The sequence below is a fragment of the Heterocephalus glaber genome, unplaced genomic scaffold, assembly GCF_053883595.1.
Source record: "Heterocephalus glaber isolate CG9 unplaced genomic scaffold, H.glaber_assembly_v1.0 deba00001689, whole genome shotgun sequence".
Lineage (NCBI taxonomy): Eukaryota > Metazoa > Chordata > Mammalia > Rodentia > Bathyergidae > Heterocephalus > Heterocephalus glaber.
This window is the reverse complement of record NW_028258414.1, coordinates 5,742,370-5,760,965: the sequence shown is the minus strand read 5'-3', so window position 1 is coordinate 5,760,965 and position 18,596 is coordinate 5,742,370. Positions and strand designations below refer to the sequence as shown.

Sequence of the window (18,596 nt, the reverse complement as noted above, 5' to 3'; positions counted from 1 at the left end):
TGTGATAAACCAGGGAGGGGAAAGGAAAGACTAGAACCAGACCTCTAAATGATGGTCAGCAGTTGATTCTTGTATGGTTTTCATTCACGATTAAGTTGATTTACAACAGAGAAACAAAGAGGTAATCTGAAAACAGATTTGTCCCTACATGTATTCTTACTTAAGTTTATAGGAAAAACTGAAAAATATCAGGCAACTCAAGACCCTATAGTTAGAGGCCAGCAGAGAGAACCCCGGTGAACCCTAACCTAAGGCATTAAATTACACCTTGATGAGAAAATTTTAAATACCTTTGCCAAATGTGGGGCAACAGTTAGTAGACCAGTTCCGAGGACTGGAAGGTTTTACGGTTTTAACCTTAACATGCTCCTTACACACTGGTGTCTGTTTTACATATGACATCATCCTGGGCACTGCTGTTGAGTGGGCTGGTACATTTCAGTGCTCAGATCCTATCTTTCACTCTTAAAAGTCAAGGTAGAATTTTAGGCTCACCTAAATGGGGTGTGTGGGAGGGTGTTGCTCACCTTTTTTTTTTGAGGGAAAGGGCCAGTTCATTTCTTTCTGTTTTTTTTTTTGGTACCGGGGATCGAACTTGGGACCTTGAGCTTGTGAGGCAGGTGGCAGAACCACTGAGTTAAATCCCCAGCCCTAGATTTCATTTCTTTTTTTTGGACCAGGGATCGAACTCGGGTCCTTGTGCTTGCGAGGCACGCAGCGGAACCACTGAGCTAAATCCATGGCCTTAGATTTCATTTCTTAATGCATGTGGGTCTTTGGAAGGAAGGTGAGTTACAGGAACCAGTAAGGACTTGCTTGAATACGTATGTTTAAGAAGCCTCCTCTGGTTTTGCCATCTTCCTACTGAAGATGGTCATGGTGGATGGAGTGCGAGGTTAGAGCTTCCTATCAGGACGGCTCAGTCTAAAAGCATCTCTTTCCTTCCAATGACTATTTCTCAGAACACACTTTCATGACTAACTTTTAAACATTTATCTAGATGACACACTTAGATGGAAAACACACTGGCTAACCACAGTCTCCAGCATTTACTGAAAAAGTCTGCTATTGGGTCCCATTTTGAGGTTCACATTGTTCTCTGTTGATTCTAAGAAAAGGAGAGACCCAGCATTGTGATTTCCCTGTAAAAGGCAAAATGGAAACCAGAGAATTCCAGGCTGACAGTCTCATACCCAGTAACAGAAACCTTTGATAGGAAGCATCCACCACCTGCTTTATATAATGGAACTAAATCAAGATTGTAAAGGCCTGGATTCTTCCCCTGGATACTCAGAGTATGTTTTTGGGTGGTTAACTTGAAAGATTCACCCACTGGTTTTTCTCCATGTTGTGTAAAAAGCACCGGGCAGGCCGAGCAGGTCTGCAGCTTGCTAGTTTAAGCACTGCGAAGATGACAAGCTCCCTGCAGCACCCTTAGCTCTGTTTCTCAGCCACCCACTGGGAGACCGACTGACACCAGAGAAGCAACCTCAAACGAATACTCACTTTTGGTTTTGCCCTTGGTTTCAGTTGCTCTAGCTTCTTAGCAGCAGCCTCAATGGATGCTGCAGCCCCCAGCAATTCGGTTTCTGCAATGACGGTTGGGTCTTCTGGATCCACCCACTCTGTTCCTAAAATCAGTCCAAAAAAAGGTCATTCCTGGTCCATGCAGATGTCAGGGTACTAGCTTACTTACAATGTCTAAAGGCGCATGCAGGGAGGCCCCATGAGCCTAGTATGCATTGTCCCAGGGGACCCTGTCTCTAGCTCCTATAAATGCCATCCGATGTAGGAGCAAGAGGACAGCTAAGCTGGTTTTCTAAGTGAGTTGTGTGCACAACCCTAGCCCCCAGATCAGTGAGTAAGAGCAGCCGTAAAACTCCAGATCTCATGGACTAAGGCTTGGGCCTCACTCTGCCTTCTAACCTAACACTCATGAGTGGAAGAAGCAACCTCAGGAGACTCATGGCTGCCCTTCTCCTTCAGGAACACAAGAGGGGGGCACCCTCTACCCTCTACCCCTAATGCAAGGGAAGGGAAACTGGCCAGAAAACCTTCCCTGGTGAAGAGATTGCTTCTTTGTATGCACAAAGGGGTGTACACACAGGGTGCTATTTGAATGAGAATAAATATCTTGGTGAATGAAAATGCATATAAATATAAATGGCAAGACTCAGAAGTGAGCAGTTCTGGATGGATTACACCAGTTAAGTAGAAATATGGTGGCACCTTGGTTCACAAACGATTTTGTTTGTGAACGATGTGGTTTGGCAAAATTTTGTTTTTGTTTGCAAAATCTGTATCAGGTGACAGACACGACCCTGGCCATCTTTCCCACCCAAACACAAATGTGACCATCTTTTCCAAAATTGTGGAAAAAATTAAGTTCAGGAACTGAGTCACCACTGTATTTAATAAAAAGGTTGGAGAAAACACTTACAGCAGGGACAATGTTCTTTTACAACTAACTGGCTGTTAAAAGCACCTCACTCCAGTCCTGGCTGCATTTGCTGGTGCAGGCCTGTGTGGGCTGGGCTGTTCCTCTTCTCAGCCTCCCTCAGATCCCAGCCCTGCACAAGGAAGTAGAAGTGACAGGGTCCGACCCACCTTTCATGGCTTCCGCTGCCTGGATGAGCTCAGTCACGGCGCCCGCGACTCGCTTGGAGAAAGCAGCCAGCTGATGCTTGAGTTCTGGGGTTGGTTTCTGAAGGATCTATGGGTAGAGAAGTCAGATACATGAGGAGGATGGAACTGCTGCGACAGGAGGCACTTTTACTGGCGGACTTAGTAGGCACCCTGATTCTAAGTTGCACCTCTGCTTTTGAGTGACTTCAGGACCTTGGAGGAGAACACCTGGACTCACTGGGTTTCAGGATCCTCAAGGGAACCACGAGAAGCTGGGAACTGGGGGTGCAACCAAGGTCCCTTCTGATAGTTCCCAAAGAGGACAGTCCTTTCTCATCCTTTATTCATACTTTGTGTATAGAACAAATACACACACGTGAAAATAACCCAAAATATAAGAACATTCTGAGCGAAGACAAAAGCCCCAGGCTAAGGCCCACTGGTACCTGAGACTAAGCAAATGTGGGACCATTTGAGGAAATGTGTTCCCTGGGGGGGGTCCTGCAGACAAAATCTTCATGTGAGCCACAGCTAGTGATCAGTATGGTTGTTCCTGAACAAACAATCCATTTCCGAGGTATTAGCCACAAGCCGTCCTGGGAGGAGGCATGAGGATGTGTCCTCTTTTGATCAACTTCAAACATTTTAAAGACTTTTCTTTTTTTGCTTTTTGTTTTTTTGTGGTATTAAACAAGGTATCAGAACCTCCATGCTAGATGTGGTAGCACCGCCTGTAATCCCAGGACTTTGGGAGACTTGAGGCAGGACAATCTTAGGTTTGAGCCCAGCCTGGGCAACTCAGTGACTTAGCAAGACCTTGCCTCAAAATGAGAAAGGGCTGGGAAAGTAGTTCAGTGTGACGGTTCTGGGCTCCATCCTCAGTACCAAAACCAAGGCAAACCAAAGCAAAAACCAGAACCTCTGAAAGATAACATCAGATCGTTTTTTTCTCCAATCACCCAAGAACAGAACTAAGAAAGGAGATGAAGCTCCTCCCCCTCTTTTGGCGTGGATTTAAATTCTGATGTACACCATCCTATTCCTTCCTAAGTTTGAACTTCTCTTCCCACACTCTCTTTGGTGCTTCATGAGGTGACTCTTCAGACACGTTAGGGCAGTCAGGAGAAAAGCATAACTGCTGTCTCCGCAGTCTCAGAGTCTCTGACTTAGAGACAAAGCACAGACTTTGGAACTGGACAAGCCTGTTGTCAAACATGGCCTTGCTGGATACTGGTGAGTGATCACTGAACTCCCTCAGAACTGTTTCTCATCTGCAAACCTGGGATCACGACTACCCTTAGGGCTGCACAAAGTCAAACACAGCAGCAGCTGAAAAATTGCTCACACAATGCCTGGGACACAGGAGGTATTCAGGAAAGGCTAATTCCCTTCTTGGTTCCCCACACTTTTCTCCACCTGGGCTGGGAGTATAGCCTTTCTTAGGAATCTGAAAAAGATGGCGTTTGGACCCCAGGCCTAATCCCTTTGCACCATGACTCTAACAGATGCTTAGTAAAACTGGGGTTGGACAAAAAGAGAACTAGAGGCCAATCTCCCTAATGAACATAGATGCAAAAATCCTCAACAAGATACTGATAAACAGAATACAGAGGGTCATTAAGAAGATCATACACCCTGACCAAGTTGGATTTATCCCACGGATGCAAGGATGGTTCAACATTCATAAATCAATAAATGTAATACTATATTAACAGAGTCAAGGACAAAAACCATATGATCATCTCAATAGATGCAGAAAAGGCATTTGACAAAATCCAACACCCATTCATGATAAAAAAGCTACAGAAAATTGGAATAGAAGGTCCTTATCTCAACCTGATTAAGGCTATCTATGAAAAACCAACAGCCAACAACATACTTAATGGTCCAAAACTGAAAACTTTCAAGCTAAAATCAGGAACAAGACAAGGATGCCCACTATCACCACTCCTGTTCAATATAGTTCTGGAAACATTAGCCACAGCAATTAGAAAAGAGAAAGAAATAAAAAGAATAAAGATAGGAAAGGAAGAAGTTAAACTGTCATTATTTGCTGATATGATACTTTACATAGAAGACCCAAAAAACTCTACCAAAAGACTTCTAGACTTAATGGACAGATTCAGTAGAGTAGCTGGATATAAGGTCAACACTCAAAAATCAATAGACTTCTTCTACACAAATAGCAGACTCACTGAGAGAGAAATTAGGGAAACAATTCCTTTTACAATAGCATCCAAAAAAATGAAATATGTAGGAGTCAATCTAACAAAGGAAGCAAAAGATCTCTACACTGAAAACTACAGCACCCTGAAAAAGGAGATCGAGGAGGATATAAGAAAATGGAAAGACATCCCTTGTTCCTGGGTAGGAAGAATCAATATAGTGAAAATGGCCATACTTCCCAAACTGCTATATAGATTTAATGCAATGCCGAGTGAAATTCCAAAAATATACTTCACAGAACTAGAGAAAACAATCCAAAAATTCATTTGGAACCAGAAGAGACCTAGAATAGCAAAAGCAATTCTGGGCAACAGAGACATGGCTGGGGGTACCACAATACCCAACCTGAAGCTATACTACAAAGCTACTGTGATAAAATCAGCATGGTCCTGGCAAAGAAACAGACCCGAGGGTCACTGGAATAGATTAGATGATGCAGAAACAACTTCAGACATACTGAGCCACCTCATCTTTGACAAAGGAGCCAACCACCATCATTGGAGGAAAGATAGCCTATTTAATAAATGGTGTTGGAAAAACTGGATTTCAACCTGTCAGAGATTAAAACTAGACCCATATCTATCACCAAGCACTAAACTAAGATGGAAGCGGATTAAAGATCTAAATATTAAAACAGAAACACTAGACTTGCTCGAAGATAAGTTAGGTAGAAGTCTTGAAGACACTGGCATAGGAAAAGACTTTATGAACAAAAACCTCAATAGCACGGAAACTAGCAGAAAGAATCAACAACTGGGATCTCATCTTACTAAAAATCTTCTGCACTGCAAGAGCAACCATCAACAGAGCTAAGAGACAACCAACAATGTGGGAAGAAATTTTTAGCAGCTGTAACTCAGACAAAGGGCTACTATCTCGAATCTATAAAGAACTGAAAAAAATCAGATCCCCCAAATTCAAAGACCCAATTCAAAAATGGGCACCTGAAATGAACAGACATTTCTCAGACAGAGAAGTAAAAGCAGCAAATAAACATATGAAAAAATGTTCAACATCACTGGTCATTCCAGAGATGCAGATGAAAACAACACTGAGATTCCACCTCACCCCAGAAAGAGTGGCTGCTATCATGAAATCAACCAATAACAAATGCTGGCGGGGGTGTGGAGAGAAAGGAACCCTTCTCCATTGCTGGTGGGAGTCCAGACTGGTGCAACCACTAAGGAAATCAGTGTGGAGATACCTCAAAGAGCTAGGGCTGGAGGTCCCATTTGACCCAGCTGTTCCCCTGCTGGGTATTTTCCCAAAAGAATTAAAAGAATCATACCACAGTGATATATGTGTACCCACATTTATAGTGGCACAGTTTGTAATAGCTAAAGCTTGGAAGCAGCCCAAGTGCCCATCAACTGGAAACTGGATAAAGAAGATGTGGTTTTTTTATAAAATGGAGTACCACTCAGCCATAAAGAACGGGAAACTAGAGTCATTTATAGCTAAATGGATGCATACTGAGGCCATAGTCTTAAGTGAAATAAATAGGACACACATGGGTAAATACCGCATAGTTTCTCTAGTGTGAGAAACTGAGACTGTAAATAAGGATTAAAAGGATTAATAACTAACAACTGATACTTTGAAATAGGAAAAGGTCCAAAGGGGTAGGGGTGGTGGGAGAAGATGGGGAAAGGGAAGAATGGAAAGGAAAAATGATGAGAAAAGAAAAAAAAAAAGGAAACAAAGTATGTAAATAGTGAAGGACCCACAGGTAATGGGGAAAAAATAAGAACCAAGATACATCGTGTACAGGTACAAGCACCCAATGATAAATGTAAACATATTGTATACCTAAAATGTACCAATAAAAGAATTTAAGCAAAAAACAACAACAACAACAAAAACTGGGGTTGGAGGAGTTAGTGGGTTTCACTGTGAGCAGTCCTAGACAGACCAGGGTACAGATGATATTTGTGCTACACACGCAAACGGATCAGCCAATGGTTTTCAAGTATTACTTCACATTCATCTGTCTTCACCTTCCTTCCTCTAGTAATCTTTTAAATTCATTCTATATTTGCTACCGTTCTATGATTCCACCTGCTCTGCTACTCTCATTCTCCCACTCAAAGGGGACACACACACACACACACACACACACACACATACATTGCTGCAGATTCTAGGAACTCAGTACAGACCTGTAAGTGAACAAATAAGTGAAAAACAGACCAACATGCCCCAGGACAAGTTTTAATAAGGTACTTTCAAGACCAGTTTCACTAGAACCATGGACATGTGGAGGGAAGGAAGGTAAACACCTTTTACTTTCTAACATGCCAGTGGGCAGGCCGATAGCTACGTGTGGGTTCCGGACTCACTGTGCTTTGGGTCCTGGGTCTCTGTAAGTCTAGCCTCAGTTTATCTCCTAAATGGATACAACAGTCCTTTCCTTATGGTGAGGTTATATAAATGAATGCATATAAAGGGATATTAACAGAATTTCCCTGGTGTAGGGCCTGGGCATCAGGGTTCTTTAAATTCCTCAGGTGATTCTCCTATATAGCTCTACCTGTGAACCACTGTTCCAGATTCAGATGGTGGCACTTGCACCGCTTAATTGTAAGAGGCGTGTATCATTTTTGTCTAAGACAATACATACTGTAAGGACATCAGGTGGAGAATAGTTACGGCCCTGGGTCTGAGTAGCTAAGCAGTCCATGGGCATCGTTAAATGGCTTCTCTACAGTGGCTAACAGAAGGTGGCAGCACTAGAATTTAATGGTGAAAGACTGAACGTTTTTCCCCTCAGAAAAGAATAAGATAAGAATTTTATTTGCACATGTTTACCAACCCTGTACTAGAATTCCTACCCAGTGCAAAAAGGCAAGAAAAAGAAAGGATACAGATGGGAAAGGAAAAATAAAGCGTTTTATTTTTCTGCAGGTGACATGAACATCTGCAGAGAAAATTCAAAGGGATTTGTATGTAAAAAATCAAACTTCTCAGATTAATGAGTTTGGCAGCATCACAGGATATAAGGTCAACATATGCACACCAATTACATTTCCATGTACGAGTAACGAAAAGCAGGAAATGAAAATGGGAAAAAGCAGTGCCATTTAGAAAAGCATAAAAATTATTAAACAGCTAGGTTAAATTTGACAGTAGATATATAAGACTCAAACACTAAAAACTCCACAACATTTCTCTCCACTGCTGAGAAATATTAAAGACCTAAAAAACGGGAGAGATATACTGTGTTCATGGGTCAGGAGACTCAGTATTAAGATGTCACTTCTCCCAAATCAATCTATAGGTTCGACACAATCCCAATCAAATTCCCAACTGGTTTTTAAAAAAAATTAAAATTGATAAGATTTTCCTAAAATGTGTAATAAGTACAAAGGAGCTAGAATGGCTGATGGTATTTTGAAAAAGAACAGAGTTGAATGTCTTAAACTACTTAATTTCAAGACCTATAAAGATATAATAATTGAAACAACATGATATTGCTATACAGACATACAGAAGATTAGAGCAAAGAAAGAGTTCCTTAACAGATTTACATATATGATAAACTAATTTTCAATAAACGTGCTAAGGCACCTTGAATTCAGTGGGGATAGATTTTTTTTTTTTATTAACAGTGCTGGATTAACTGGATAGCCATAGGTAAGAAAATGAACCTTTCCCTTTTTCAACAGCATACACATAAATTAACTAGAAATACATTATAATATAAGTATGAGAATTGAAACTATATAAAAGAAAACAGGAAAATACTTTTAGTAATCCTAGATTTGGTAAAGATTCTTAATAGATGCTGAAATAAAAAATTACAGGAGAAATGAATTGGACTTCATTAAAATTATACATAAGCTTTTGATCGTCAATAGACACCATTATCCACAAAATGGAATGCTATTCAGCCATAAAAAAGAATGAAGTTTTACTACCTGCTACAACATGAATGGATTTAAAAACCACTATGTTAAGTGGAAGAAGCCAGTCACAAAAGACCATATTGTGGGGCCGGGGATTTAGCTCAGTGGTTCTGCCGCCTGCCTTGCAAGTGCAACAACCCAAGTTCGATCCCCGGTACCAAAAGAAAAGAAAAAAGAAGAAGACCATATTGCACGGTTCTATTTATATGAAAAGTCCATAACAGGCAAATCTGTAGATAGAGGTCATTGCCCAGGTGTAAGAATGGAGTGGGGTGAATGGAGCATGACTGCTAATAGATGTGAACTTTCTTATGGGTAATGAAAATGTTCCAATAACAAATTATGGTGCCAGTTACATAAGTCTGTAAATATACTAAAAACCAATGAATTGTACACTTTGAAAGGATGGATTTTATTGTATGTAAAGTATATTTCAGTGGCGACATTTAAAGACAGAGAATCAATAGGCATTCAAAAGAAGAGAATGGGAAGTGAACTATAGCTCTAAAAATAACTTGATGACTTATGCAAACAGCAAAATTCAGTTCATCTTCAATGTTTTCTATCAATTCACCCTAAAACTTATTACCTGAGGTATAACAGATGTATTTTGATCTTACTTTCCTATTTATCTAAGTTCTATCTGCACACTTCCCCCGTCAACTCTGCAGAGCTGTCATTTTCTTTCTTTTTCATTTTAGTACTACACATTTGGCTCCCTTGCCCCTGCAAGACATTATTATTAAAAGGAAAAGATAAGCCACACCCTGAGAGAGCATATATCTGAAAAGAACTTGTATCCCGGAGTCTTAGTCACTTTCTCATCGGTGAGACCTAATACCCGCCACACACAACTTCTAAGAGAGGTTGGGTGGTGTTGTGGGAGGAATGGCATGGCGATGAGCCAGGGTGGAGGAAAGCTGCTTACATCATGCTGGTCAGGAAGCAGAGTGAGAAGGGAGGAGCCAGACAGGGAGGTATATATAGCCTTCCCGGTCACGGCTCCCGTGACCTGACTCTTCTGACCGGGTCCCCTATCCTAACAGCACATTCCACCATGGATTCATCAGGGATTAATCAACTGATGAGTATAGCACTCCCATGATCCAATCACCTTCCAAATGTCCAACCTCTCAACACATGAGTCTCCTGAGGTATACTCCAGCAGAACGTATTCTAAAAGCTCAATGAAACAGAAAATCCCCAAATAGGGAGAAGACCTCAGCACACGTTGTACCAAACAAGATATACAGAAGTGAAACAAGTACATAAAAAGATAATCAACGCTGTAAATTAAAATCACGAGGTATCTCTACACACTCAATAGGATGGTTAAAACTATGGGCTGGGGATTTAGCTCAGTGGTTTCTGCCGCCTGCTGGGCAACCACAAGGACCCAAGTTTGATCCCCGGTACAAAAAAAAAAACTAAAACACCTGACTCTGAAAGTGGAAACAAAGATGTAGAGCAAATGGTATTCTCACCCAGTGCTGGAAAAAATGTATAATAGTAAAACCATGATGGAAAAGAGTTTGGTAGTTTTCTCAAAGAGTTAAACATAAACCGACTCTTCATGACACTAACACTTCTAGGTATTTATCCAAGACAAATGAATATATCTTGATAGAAAACTTGCATATGAGTGTTCTTCAAAGCTTTATTTGTAATAACCAAAACCTGAAAACAGCCCAACTGTCCATCAACAGGTGAATGGATAAACACATTAGGACACATCCATACAATGGAAAACTACTCAGCAATCATGGGGACAAGTTATTGATGACACATTGCAATGTGGATGGAATAGAAAGAAATCAGACAAAAGGTATGTGTTCTTTGAGTCCATGGATATAAAAGTCTTGAAAATAGAAACAGCCACATTAATAAGAAGCAGGTCAGGGGATTCCAGGAAATTTTGAGGGTTGATAAAATATATTCATTAATTTGATTGTGGTTATGCTGCTACAGATGTATGCACTCCTGTCAATACTCAAATCGTACACTTTCAATGAGTGTTGTTTATTGTATATTAGTTATATCTCATTAGAGCTGGAAAAAACTTACAGGTGTGGTGGAAGAGTCACTTAAATCATCAAGGTAGAATGATTAAAGATTTCTGTCTTTAACAGAAGAGGGCTTGAGGTAGAGAAAGTACCACTTCTGTGCATACTGCGCCCTCTAAGTTAAAGTACCCCAACATTAGATAAGGTAGGAGGAAAGGAGTTCTATTTTTATTTCACATTAAATCAACACAACTCCTAATAGCAGGCAACAGACAGATCCAAATTCAATTCTGCCAGCAGAAGTGAATTTTAACCCTGTCAGAGATCTCATAGTTTTGCAGAAATACTCAAGTGTAAGGCAAGGTGGCTCTTTCTTGGCCTGCAAGGATTATACAGCAAATGCAGGTGGCCAACACCCTTCCACTGGGTGTCCCAAAAACTTCCTTGAGCAGCTCCCAGGGCAACAGGATAGTGGCTCTGCCTATGTGAAATCCTGTGTGTTGTGGAGAGGTGAATGGACTCTCCAAAAAATAGGACACCTGAGGAAGGAATCCAGATTTGGAGCCTGTATCTTCCAAAAGATTCCAAGTGAGCTTCTGGGTCTATGACCCCTCTACAGTTCAAGGACCATTCTGCACGTCTGTGCTCATGTTTCTTTGGTGAAGGTGGTGGGTGGGAGCTAAAAGGGGTCCAAGACCCACAAAAGTTCAAGAGTGCTAAAATCATGTTCTTATTTGTGCCTACATAGAGGAAAAAGAGGACAGGGTTGGGAAAGACATAAAGCTAATTACTGACACATTTCTTTAAAATTAAGGGCCCAAAGCAAACACAATATGTTAATTAACAAAGTCAGTTAATTATAGATGGTGGATGCATGGATGTTCATATTATTTTCTGTATTTTTAAGCTTTTTTCAAAGTACTACTAGAATGTAGTGCCCAGAAAAGATGGAAGAATCCTGGGCTCTAAGGTCTTTTATCTGAAAGGCTAAAACAGTGTAAGTTCATCCACATTTTTAAGCACCTAAATTTAAGACAAGTGGCCCACTAAAGAAGAGCCAGGACCCTCCTTGTATACCTTAGAATCAATTTAGTTCTCCAGATAGGTGGATACTTTAAACCTTAATTTCTAAGAGCTTTTTCTTTCTCCTTTTATAAAAACTGGATGATTACCTGGCCTGTGTTCAGCCTTCAGGGTCTCACCTATTCTCTTTGAGTTTCTACAAACAAAGATCAATTTTTCACGCATTCTAGGAGGGCTATCCCAAGACCTGCTACAGTTCTGGTTTAGGCTAAATTTGCTTCACAATAGAGACACCACAGTCACCTGGTCATACATGATCTCTCTGCAAAGACCAAGGGGTAGGGTGTGTGTATGGGTCTAGTTTTATTTTTAATTGCTTTTTTCTATTGTCTGTAAATATTTAATCTTAATATTCTTTCTTCTACCCTAAAGAGAACTTGCACAAAATTCTGATGTCTTTAAATTAGCAATTTGGCTTTCAGATTCTATCAGTTAGAATTCCCTCTGAAAATGCAATGAGTTTCCATGCTGAGCACATTCTCATTTTCTTCATCTCCGGGCACCTGGCCTCTTCCGACTTGCGGCTTGCAGGCCCCTCAGTGTGTCACAATCCTCCTTGCTCTTAGCCTACTTTCAGCCCAGATCTCTTCAAAGTCTGCTCTGTTGCGGGAGATGGAATGAATAATATGAAGTGTGAAGAACTTATTTTTAGCAGTAGAACTTGGATGTTGATAAAGGCTCACACTTTAGGTGACAGAGCTCTCATAGTGGTTCTATAATTTTTAGTTAGGAACTTGAAATTTTTTGTAGAGTTTATGATAATTCCCTAGAAAGAGGCTTGTTTCTTTCCTATATTTTTAAATTAGAAAGTACCCTTCAAAGAGTGTGTCTACCTTGCTAAAGAGAATAAAAATACATCTACGAACCAGTAAATACACAATGCTATTTCATTCACATCCTTGGCTGTCACAGCTATCAGCACCTATCATCCTTAAGGTATAAAAACCAAATTCATTTTTTTGGTACCGGGGATGGAACTCAGGACCTTGCGCTTGTGAGGCAGGCGGCAGAACCACTGAGCTAAATCCCCGGCCCCCAAAACCAAATTCTTATTGCAAAAGATGAGATGATGGACTCTATATAAAGTTAGTTTTTACCATCATTTGGCTTTTCTTCCTACCAATAATTTCATTTTAGCACTAGCTTCCAAAATCCTCTGAACAGTCTGGGACAAATACAACATTCCTGTGTCTACTGTAAGCATGGACTACAACGGAAAATAATTGCATACAACAATGCAAAATGCAGATGGCCGCCTTCAGCAGATATGTCAACGCCCAAGTGGATAAGACATAAGGTTTGAGTCCTGCACTATAGCGGATACAGGAAGAATCCACGACAGAACGCAACTAAGATGTGAACAGCCACAGGAAAGCACATGCAGCCATAAAGTACAATGCATTCTTACCGGGGCCCTGGGAAAGAAATGAGTGGTCTCCCCTCTTCCCTCCTCATCTCCAGTCCCCAAGACACTGCTCAACTGCTCAGGCAGCCCTTAAGCGAGGCCCTCTGCCGGTGCAGCCTGGGTAGAGTTCCTGGAACTTCTTTAATGCTCGGAGACTCTGGACCCTCCGGCCCGCTTCAGGCACAGTGAACAGCCATTTGCCAGTCAATTGGAGGGATGCTCCCCGACTACACTGGGATGCCTTGTCTCACCTGTCTGCCCAACAAGGGTAGGGTGTGAAGTCAGCCTGAGGTCAGGGAGGGGACCCTGTCAGGGTGCTGTTTCCTTCTCCAATGGGAGAATGTTCTTAAGAAAGGAGTGCCCTTCTCCCCCAAATCAGCTGCCTTTTTTCTGGAGCATGAACAGGGATTGCTCCACTCTACTGACCATCTCCAAGGTTGCCTGCCTTCTTCTATGGGTGTGCAGCTCTGTTAAGAGATGAAGCTGGAGGTGGCCTTCCATGCAGCAACACTTGTGAGGTGACTCACCCAGGGCAAAGGTGGAACTTGCTAGCCTGGACTACAACCATCAAGTTAGTGATTAACCTGCCTAGGTAAGGGAGGACAGTTCACTAATGAATGGGATGGAAGAGTGGGGAATTAGAAAGAAGGTGTTCCTGCAAAACCTCCCTCCCTGCCATGAACAAGACAAAAACAAAAGCATGTGAGAGAAAACAGAGAGAAGAGGCGGATTGCAGGAGGGAGCTTGCACTTAGGAAGCAGAGCAGGTATCATCACTCCAAGCCTGGAAACAGCCTCTTCCAGGTGGGAGACCTCGGCAGGCACTCAGCAGATCTCTCAGCCCAGAGTCCTGGGTTTCCTGAGAAGTTCATCTAATCCTCAACACAAGCCTGCTAAATAGCCAAGGAAACCAACGTCCAGGTAAGACCTGGGCCAAGCAGCTATTTACCCAGCACGGGCAGGATTTGAACTCTAAACCTGTTTTCACAACACTGTCCTATATTTCATTATAACAAGGCTCTAAGGGACTCAGAATAAACGCAGTAGTCACCCCTCACCCACATTCCCCAAGGTCAACCACAGTCTGAAGAGTAAATGGAAAACGCCTGGAATGAGCAGCCCCAGAGCCCTGGGTTTCCTGAAATGCTCCTTTAACCCTAAATGCGCTTATTAAATAAATTGGTAATGATTGATTCTTTACTAGTTTTGCTGTTAATCTTACTATGCATAATTTAAAATTAAACTTGATCACAGGTGATTATACACAGGAATAAACATAGTACATATATTTGGCCAGCTGTGACCCTCCTGGAATATATACTCCGAGGATAAAGGGATCACTGTGTGTTGTTCCAAAAAGAAGGAGTCGCCTTTTGGAAGCCTTGCTGGATTTATTCTCTTTGCCCCGAATTCCGGATGAAACACCCTCACTGTATCACAACACACCCAGCTCACGTGACCACTGAGGCCCCTTGTCTGAGTGTGACAGGCCAAGACGTTCTTTCCTCAGCCCACATGCTTTACCTTGATTTCTACTCACAGGGGTTCAGACCTTGGGAGCCCAAAGCTCATGATTCCAGATGAGCTATTCTCCCAAAAGATTTCATCAGTAATGACCACAGTTACCAGGATGCAGAATAAAAATAACGACCCCTTAGAAGATCTAAAATGGTTAACATCAGATGATGATTATTATTTTTTTTCTTGGTTTTTTATAGAGGATAACTTATTTTTAAGGCTAAGGCAGTGGGATGCTAGAATGGGCACAGAACTGGAATAAAGATAATTGGGATTTGGTCCCAGGTCTATTGCTGAACAGCAACGCGACCTCAATCAAGGGACAAACTTCTGTGGGTCTTGAATCATTCTGGCTGGCTCACGTGGTTGTGCAGGACAAAGGGGAAAAACTAAGAATGCCCAGGCAACAGAAGGCTTGAGCCCTCCTCTAGGCAGGGAGGTTGTGGACAGGAAGAGGGTCCACTATGTGTCTTTTTTAGGTCTGGAAGACCAGGGGCAGGGCAGATACCAACTCTCTTCCAAACACACTCTCTCAGAGCCTGCCCTAGACCTTACAAGGTTCTAAAGATGTGCCCTGTGCCTGCTTCCTGGATCTCCATGGTTAGATCTTCCCGACGTGCAAGGAGTCAGGCCACCCCAGGAACTGGGAGTCTGGCATCTTCCATTTCTGCCTTCTGAATCCAGCACCACACTGGGCACACCGGCCTGGGGAGTCACTGTCACCACGATCTAAGGTATTCATTCCAGGACGGGAGGCAGTAATGAGAGGCCACAGCCACCTTCGGCATCAGCATCGGTCCTCCCTAGCATGTCCTCACAGGATGAGCCAGGTCTCTGGGACAAGAGTCTCGATACTTTTCAGGGGTGGCGCCACCCTCCACACCTCCTCTGCCTGCTCCTCTTCCATGCTAGTCCTGCCTCTTTGGTGCCAGAGAGCGCCTGGCTCTCCTGGATTCTATGGTAGCTGCCATTACCTGCACACTGCACCTTCTGCTCCACATACTGATCCAACTTTTCCATTCGGCCCACACCCAGCCTCACAGGAGGCGCCTGGGAGGGCCGTGACCAAATCAGCCAGGTCAGGGGACTGTGACACAGCTCCTCCCAAGGCCCCCAAGCCAGGCCGCTCCTCACCACCAAGACGTGCTCCAGAAGGTCCAGGTAGCCCAGGGTGCACTCCGTCCCGTACCGCAAGGCCCGAGTTTGCACCTCATCGCTGACGTCAGGGTGGAAGGATGCTTGCTGGAGAGAGAAAGGGATGTTGAGGTCTTAGAGCAGGAGGAAGGAGCCTTGGATGGGCGGCTCACTACCCACAGTGCTGGGAAAAGTGCAGCTGGACCCTTGGCTTCGGAGAAGCCTGCCCACTTCCCCAGGAGGTTCTCTCACGTGTGTGTGCCGACTCTGACAGGAACACCTGAGTCCAGTTCTTTTCTCTCCCCATTCCCACCCTCCATTTTTTCAAATTAAAAAAATCCTACATGCACCAAAGCATCCAGAAAAGACTTGGAATTAGTTTTCAGCAGGACATACTGACCACCTCTGCCTTGCTCAGTCACAGGGAGGGCTCTGTAACCAGGATGCTTCTCAGGCACCGTAAAAAACTCACCCCACTCTACCCAAATGGTGAGAAAGGCAAACCAGAGGACACGCCCAACAGCATGTTACCCCTTTTTCTTGCACTCGTGGCCTGCCACCTCCAGTTGGGCATGACGTACCACTTCAAATGGCATTGTGATTCATAGGGTTGTCAGATAAAACACCCAGTTAGATCTGAATTTTGGATAAAACGTAACCAGTTAAACCAGAATTTCAGATCAAAAATAAAAAACCTTTTTAGTACAAGTATGCAATAACTTGTCTTTTATTTGCAAAAACTGGTAACCTTACCCCCTTGGCCATTCTTCCTCCTCTAGCTTTACTCTGGAAAGAATTTGGTGGGGAGGCCTTCAGAAATACATAAAATACACAAGTACAAGTAAGCCACAGATCAAGACAAACAGAAATCAGACATTAGAACGAAAGGTGAGGCTGAAGGGGAATACCGACAGCCCCCATGATCCCCCATGCAGGCCGCTCTCCCTAGGGACGGGGTGCAGGTGGTACACCTGTGGATCCTCCCCTGCTCTGTCCCCACCTCTGACAGTGGCCAGCATCTGTCAGTTAGGAGCCAGGTTTGACTCATCTGAGGCTAAGGAGCCTCAGAGGCAGAAACAGGAGCCCAGAGCCATGCTTGGACACAGCCACATCTTGTTCATTCCCACATTCGTGTCTCCAACACTGTGGCACAGGTCCATGTCTGTCTGAGGGGACATTGCCATGGGAAGATACAACCATTAGGTTCCTCAGTGTCACCTCTAGCAGTCCCGTGCAAGGCCCCCAATTAGGGCTGTGGGAGAGGTGAGGGTGAGGAGATCCTGTCTGCTGTGATGGCTCTGTAACTTGGCAGAGCCTTCGGGAGGACAATCTGACAATAATTAAAGTGTCATATCACTAATTCCACTGCTGGAGTCTAGCCTAAGGAAATAATCCAGATATATCCAAAGATGTTCATTATATGAAAGTTCATGATAAAAAAAACGCAGACAACCTAAATATCTCCTAACAGGGGAAAGATAATATTCACTATCAGAGTATTTGGTAGTCATTAAAAAGTCAGTGGTAATGATTCACAGCAAGACAGAAACAGCCATGACACATCACTGTACTGGCAGATAAGAAACTGTATCTAACATAAACACGCACATGAGAACAAGGACAGAAACATACACGGACATTCACTTGGGGACTGGGTAAGCCCAGGGGATTAGTGTGATCCTCCCCACTTGGACAAGATGAGCCCACACTGGTCTTGCTGCCCCAGTCAGGGTAAAGGCTGTGCTTAAACAGGGCAATGTGGCTCTTCTGTGTGATGTGTAAGACTTTCTTCCAGATCCACCACTCAGCAGCCTGGGTTCCTGTATGTGCCTTACTGCAGGTACCTCCTCCTAGCAAGCTGCCTCATTTCCTGTCTACCAAGGGGCAAGGGACACAGGAGACCAAGAGAACTGTCAATGTGCCTAGGTTTGCTCCGTAAGTCCTCTCCTGATAGGTGCCTCAGGACTGACACTTGTCAAGTCTGATTTTGGTGTGTGACACAAACATACAAGCTGCACAGCTCCAGATACTGTGTTGTTTTGCAAAGCCAAGATGGTCTGGGTCCAAGGGAGCTGAGGGTGGGCAGAAGCATCCACACTCTTCTACCTGAAAAGAGGGGAACCTGTGCAAGAGAAACTTAACTATCTGAACTGCATTCCATTTCTGCCTCAAGCACAGTCTTTTTCTATTTCTCGTTTCCTGTCAGTAACGTGGGGACAAAAGTGCCTGCCAATCGCCAGCCAAGGCAGCCTTAAGCGTCACAGCCAGGAGGCTACAGGCAGCAGAACCACACTAGCCATGGGGTCAGACAGCTGGTTTTAGCTCAGGTTCTGCTAGGGAAGAGCTGTGTGACCTTGATCATGCCACTTAACCTCTCTGAGCCCATGTTACCATCTGACACACTGGAGCAATTACTCTTGCTCTAGTCTAGGATCAAATGAGAAAATACATACAAAGCCCCTTCAAAACTATGAGGCGCTCTAAGTGGCACCATAACGCTTTGGGGCACATCTTGCCAGGTAAATCCAACTCTCTGGGTTTGTAACCCTTTGAGAGCTATCGCTTCTGTTGAGCAGAATCCACTGAGTAAAGAGAAATGGCAAATGCCTGTGGCTTCCGGACAGAGTCTGAACTCCCTGGCCTAGGCCTTCGCGAAAACGGCCTACCTACTTGCTCACCCTTGCACCAGCCCTCTTCC

At 43.3% G+C, this 18,596-nt stretch overlaps 1 protein-coding gene across 14 annotated transcripts in view; it reads right to left on the bottom strand.

Annotated features, from left to right (window-relative positions):
* Nucleotides 1-18,596, bottom strand: part of Tln2 (talin 2) — a 404,430-nt gene that overhangs the window by 18,941 nt on the left and 366,893 nt on the right. For all 14 annotated transcript variants that reach the window (XM_013076183.3, XM_021237120.2, XM_087199034.1 and 11 more), the window contains 3 exons: nt 15,899-16,006; nt 2,608-2,713; nt 1,507-1,631 (listed from right to left, as the gene is read on the bottom strand). In XM_013076183.3, coding sequence (XP_012931637.2) covers nt 1,507-1,631; nt 2,608-2,713; nt 15,899-16,006 — 339 coding nt within the window. The remainder of the gene's footprint in view (nt 1-1,506; nt 1,632-2,607; nt 2,714-15,898; nt 16,007-18,596) is intronic.